Source organism: Herpailurus yagouaroundi, unplaced genomic scaffold (genome assembly GCF_014898765.1).
Source record: "Herpailurus yagouaroundi ecotype Mexico unplaced genomic scaffold, PumYag 77, whole genome shotgun sequence".
Classification (NCBI taxonomy): domain Eukaryota; kingdom Metazoa; phylum Chordata; class Mammalia; order Carnivora; family Felidae; genus Herpailurus; species Herpailurus yagouaroundi.
Window position 1 is genome coordinate 35,344,087 of NW_024412388.1, and position 6,000 is coordinate 35,350,086.

The 6,000-nt window shown below is 48.0% G+C and overlaps 1 protein-coding gene across 2 annotated transcripts in view; it reads left to right on the forward strand.

Annotated features, from left to right (window-relative positions):
- Positions 1–6,000, forward strand: part of ARMH1 (armadillo like helical domain containing 1) — a 37,531-nt gene extending 31,531 nt beyond the window's left edge. For both annotated transcript variants that reach the window (XM_040469975.1, XM_040469977.1), the window contains 6 exons: positions 4,532–4,654; positions 4,742–4,814; positions 4,942–5,071; positions 5,161–5,238; positions 5,545–5,626; positions 5,703–6,000. In XM_040469975.1, the coding sequence (XP_040325909.1) occupies positions 4,532–4,654; positions 4,742–4,814; positions 4,942–5,071; positions 5,161–5,238; positions 5,545–5,626; positions 5,703–5,821 (605 nt within the window). In that variant the 3' untranslated portion in view covers positions 5,822–6,000. The remainder of the gene's footprint in view (positions 1–4,531; positions 4,655–4,741; positions 4,815–4,941; positions 5,072–5,160; positions 5,239–5,544; positions 5,627–5,702) is intronic.

Here is a 6,000-nt window from a genome sequence, read left to right on the forward strand (position 1 = left end):
CATATACATTTATGTATATGCACTGAAAAAGAGACCTACCAAAATATGTAAAGCAAAATGATAGCATTGAAAAGAGAGCTCTACAATCATAGTTGGAGACCTCAACACCCCCCTCTCAACAATGTATAGAATAACTAGAAAAATCAGCAAGTATAAAGAACTCAATAACACCATCAACCAGCAGTGTATAGGGGCGCCTGGGTGGCTCAGTCGGTTAAGCGTCCAACTTCAGCTCAGGTCATGATCTCACTATTCATGAATTCGAGCCCCACATCAGGCCTAGAGCCTAAAGCCTGCTTCAGATTCTGTGTCTCCCTCTCTCCCCTCCCCTCCCCTGCTCACGCTCTGTCTCTCTCTCAAAAATAAATAAAAATTAAAAAAAAGAAAAAAGAAAACCATCAGTGTATACTGATATTTATAGAACACAGTTCTGTATTCCTAGAACACAGAAAGGGAGGGAGTAAGTCCTAATTGATTTTATGAGGTTAGTATTACCCTAATACCAAAACACACAGTGGCAGTACAAGAAAAGTTCAGATCAATATCCATCCATCAATATAGATGCAAAAATCCTTAACAACATATTACCAGTTAGGATTCAGCAACATGTAAAAAGAATTATACACCATGACCAATTAGGGTTCATTACAGGAATGCAAGGCTGGTACAGTATCCAAAAATCAATCAATTTTATATTCCAAATAAATAGGCTCTTTAAAGAAGAAAAATCACATTATTATATCAATCAGTACAGAATATGCATTTGACAAAGTCAGCACCCATGATAAAAACTCTCAGAAAAATAAGACTAGAGAAGAACTTCCCCAACTTAATTAAAAAGAAAAAAATCTACAGCTAACATACTTAATAGTGAAACACTGAATGCTTTGCCCCTAAGTTCAGGAGCAAGGCAAGGATGTCTGCTGAAGGATTACTTCTAGCAAAAGAAAAATAATCCTAGGAGACAATTCTCTACAGGTCTGTCACATTTCTGCAGGTCTTTTTAATTTTTTTTTTAATGTTTATTTATTTTTGAGAGAGAGAGCATGAGCAGGGGAGGAGCCGAGAAAGGGGGAAACACAAAATCCAGAAGCAGGCTCTAGGCTCGGAGCTGTCAGCACAGAGCCCAACGTGGGGCTTGAACTCACAGACTGTGAAATCACGACCTGAGCTGAAGTCAGATGCTTAATTGACTGAGCCACCCAAGCTCCCTCTGCAGGTCTTTTAAGTGAGATGCTAATTGCTCTTTGTTCCAGACTATCTTTTCAAGGATGTTGGTTAGCAAACAAGCTTTGGAAAATATATTTCTCCGTTTCAAGCAAAAGCCAGGCATGCTTACTGACTATAACATTCAGGTTCTCTGAGATCAGGGTTTCTCTTTGTAGTGCACACTCCTGCGTAAGCAAGCATCCGTGGCATTACACCCATGGGACCTAGGGGCAAAGGGAACTGATGCAAAAAGAGAAAAGTCATGTAATTAATATGGAGAATATAAAAGGATACATCACTATGGATGCTACACTCATTAAAATTATTTTTTTTAATTTTTTTTAACATTTACTTATTTTTGAGACAGAGAGAGAGAGCATGAACAGGGGAGGGTCAGAGGAAGAGGGAGACACAGAATCCAAAACAGGCTCCAGGCTCTGAGCTGTCAGCACAGAGCCTGACGCGGGGCCCGAACCCACAGACCGCGAGATCATGACCTGAGCTGAAGTCGGATGCCCAACCAACTGAGCCACCCAGGCGCCCCTAAAATGATTTTTTAAAAGATGATAAAATGAACTTTTTTCAATATGTTTGAAAATGTAAATGAAAACTGCTAGAAAAGATAACCTACTGAAATAGACTTGGGAAGAAATAGAAAACATAAATAGTCCCCTAACCATTAAAGAAAATGAATCAGTAATTTTTTCCCTATAAAATCAGCTTAAGAGAATTCTATCAAACATTGAAGATAAAATTCTAGTCTTACACAAACTCTTCCCAAGATTAGAAAAATAAAGTACATATACCCCCAACTCACCTTGTAAGGTTAGCTGATCTTAGTATCAAAATCCATGAATAACAGCATGCAAAAGAGAAATCATACACCACTCTTATTCATGAACATAACTCAAAAACTACGTAAAATATTAGCAAATTGAATCTAGCAGAATATGCCAAGGATAATATATCAATCCAGGAATGCACATATATCATTTTAACAGGAAAAAAAGTTTGAAAAAATCTCTGTTCAATAAGAGGTATCTATAAGAAACTATAGCAAATACCATACCTAACAGATGAAACGCTGGAAACTTTTCATTTGAGCTCAGAAATAAGGCAAACTTGCAAACGTTTCTCTCCACGGAAATCGTTAGCAAAAGGTGAGCAATCTGAAGAGAAACCAGAATATACGTAGCTATGTTTGCCCCTCTTTCTGTAACTGCAATTCTCCAAGCCTGAGGTCTATTCCTGTGCTGCAGTCACTCTGCTAGAAAAAATTGTGAAGGGGATTTTTTGAAAAGACGTAAATTGATCCATGCAAACAGAGAAACGCCCAGTTTTAAACCGACCTGTAGTACTAAGGGCAGCACCAATGGGTATATGCAAATGAGTCCTCTGGGTGAGATGCCAGGGTTGGCACAAAGTAGAGCACGAGTCTGCAACCTGCCCCACCACCCATGGCTCAGGGGAAGGGAAGGCACCCAAAACATTTGTTGAGATGTTGCCCAAGCCTAGGCCTTGGGGCCCTAAGGAGCGCAGGTGGCGACAGGATAGGACTAAACTGGAGTCTCACTTGTAGCTATGATGGGGGGTGGGGGGAGCGTGGAAACCCAGCGACCCAATCTTAACAATCTTAAGTTCTCAACCTTGTGAAGGAGTACACGCCCCAGGACAAAAAGAAGCTCACTAAAATAATCTTTAGCAATACAACTTAGTCTTAGTTTCTTATTACTAAGTTAAGAGCCCATTCAGGCCCGTACAATGTCAAGGGACTATCTTTGACATGCTCAACATTTAGCCTTTCCTAAGTAAGGCCTCTGAAAGTTTCACTACCAATTTTCTAATGTTTCATCCCACAAAACCTTCAGCATCTAAGCCAAAGATTCACTTAAGAAGGAGAGAAACGAAATATTGGTGCTCTTTCTGTGCCCATCATCCTGGATACTACTGGCTGATGCCCCTGCACTTGTAGTGCCTTTGCATTTGCAGGCAAAAGTTTTTCTTCCAGTGCAGAGAATTACCTCAAGTATATCCTTACTAGGTAAAAATCTCCTGTCAAGGAAATAAAGGGTTAACTTCCGTTATTCAAAGAGATAACACTGATAATAGTTACCATGTGTATAAATGCAGCCTGGTATGCAAATGAGCTAGCCAGGGATGGGTGGTTTCCCAAATCTTGGCTCCCCTAGGAGTAAATGGAGAAATAGGGGGGACCTGACTCCTGTGCTGGGGGACCATGCGCTCTGTCTTCTGTGTGGCAAGTATATGTGTTTCAAATAACATTTACCCCAGTGTTCCGTCACATTACCATCTCACAGTGCCCCCTTCCAGCTCTGCCTCTCCGTGGTTCCTTTCCCTTTACAAAAAGATTCAGTTTTCCCCAGTGCACTCCTAGGCACGCCACAGCCTATGAACCCCTTTTAAAGCACTTGTCACCATACAGTGCACCTGTGCCAGGTGTTTAATGCAGATGTGCCCAAGGGCTGAGTGAATGCTGGAATGAATGGATGGCTGGAAAGTATCTACAGGAAAACCCCTCAATAAATTCTAGTTCCTTCTTTCTTCCTAACCAAGTCTTTCCTTTTGCTTCTACCACTTCCTAGCTATGGTACCTTAGGCAGAGTGCTTTACCCCTGGGCCTCATTCCCTGAAATGTAAAATGGGCAAATGTAAAATATTGCAAAGCAAATCTCATTTGGTTAAGGTAAGCTTGCTTCAGCGCAATACTGTGTGGAAAGCCTAGGCAAAGAAGGGCTCCATAAATGGGTTGTCAGAAACTAAAGTTTCCCCAAACCACAATCTACCTTGCTTCCACCCTTCTCACTTTCTGCCACATATCCTCCACCCACTTGCTCTGTCTCCCTCTCACCCCTTGTCTTTGTCCATCTTTGTCTCCCTTTCAAGCCCTAGCCCCTCCCACACGGACACCCGGATTCCTCCAAGCCCAAGGTGGGCCCACCTCTGTGGGGCCTCCAGCCCTGACAGCGTCTAAGCCTCCTTGATGGATAGGCTCACCATCCAACCCTCCTCTTCCCTCTATGGCTAGTTATGTGAGGGGTGAGGGGTGAGGGTGGGAGATGAGGCTCAGCCCCCTCCTCCTCTTTAACCACAGATCCAGAAAGGACAGGAGTGAGGTGTTGCCTGCCCAGCTTGCCCCACACACACCTTGCACAGTGCTGACGAGTAAAAGGTGCTAGGAGAGGTCCATGAAGGGGATGAGGGTAAAGGGAAGCGACTTGGTTTAAGGGGGGATCTTTGCTTGTTGGATGGGGATGGGTAGTGTTGGAGGTCAGGCCTCCCCAGAGCCTCTGCCCTTCTCCAGCCATCGAGCTGATCAAGGACCTGGTCAACTATGACGTGTGTCAGGCGCTGCTCAAGGGCCTCGTGGCGCTGCTGATACCATCAGTCAAGGAGGCCAGCAAACTGCAGCCCAAGATCCTCAACGGTAGGGAGCCGCTCAGACCGGGGCTGCGGGAGGGGCTCCTGGGCTTGCGGAGCAGGGCCTTCCGCCTCACGGCCGCCCCTCCTCCAGACTCCGCGGTTCTCCAGCTCACCGCCAACCTGCCGGTGTTCTTGCAGCAGGCCGCGGCGGCCAAGGCCATCGGGTAAGCGGGCAGGGGTAGTTGGGGGAGGGGGGGGAGCAAAACAGGCTGGCGCTGCCCGCAGGCCCCGGAGCGCTCGCGCCGTCTGGGGGGTTCCAAGGGGTCGCCGCAGCCGGAATTCCTGGCGCAGGGTCCTGGCGCGCAGCAACACGAGCATCGCCGAGGAGATGCTGCACCTGCGCGTGGTGCACAGCCTGATGGCCGCCATGGGCAACACGGACCACAGCAACAGCCAACGGCAGGCCAGCCTCACGCTGGAGGTGAGCGGCGGAAGGGCTGGCGAGCGGCGCGGCGGGCCCCGGGCGACTCCACCGCGGTCACCCCGCCGCCGCCCCGTCCGCCGCCGCAGTACTTCGTGCAGATGTTCCCAGTGGTGGAGGAGCACGTGCGCAGGTCCATGGGAGAGGAACTCTACGAGCTCTTCCTCGTGAGTGCTCCCGCCCCGCCCCGCCCCAAAAAGCAGTGACCCCGACAGTACGGTGCCGCCTCCACAGCGTCCCTCCCCTGGGACACACCCCCTACACAGATTGGACCTGGTGGCCCGCTGCAGGAAGGACTGCCCTGGCTTGCGCTCTCCCCCTCTCCCCTCCCCTTCCCCCGCCTCGTGTCCTTCCGTTCTCTTTACTGCCCTTCCGGTCAAGCACTGGATCCTGCGACAGTCCTCTGCCCGAGCCCACCTCCAAGTGCAGACTGCCCTTGCACCTCAGCAGGTTCCCCTTGCTCCTGTCCTCAGAGCAATGCCGAGGACTTGTACATGAAAATAGATAGCATTCAGGCGGACATCTTGGCGGCCAACAAAGTCAATGTTTCCAAAGGTGAGTGGGGAGTGAGGGGCCCTGGAGCAGAGGTGCAACGGGCACCCAGACTCAGGCTCGCCTCCCCTGCTTCCAGCGTTATCCATCAGTGGCGTCTCCTACAGCAACATGAGCTTTTACCGTGGCCCTTGTGGTGAGGATCAACTGGCTTACACCACATACTTCCAGAAGGAGGGTTCGGAAGGAAAGGAGTAACGGAGCCTCTGAGGCAACCCATAAAGGCCAAGGCTGTGTTTTACCTGGCAGAAGGAGCCTAGGGTCAAGCTCAGGGTGACTCCCTCCGTTAGCCCTAGGTGGGAGGCTGGGGGGGTTCATGCCAGTAGGGGAGAGGAAGGGCTGCTGTCTGGGAAATTTCAATAAATAGTCTTGCTGTC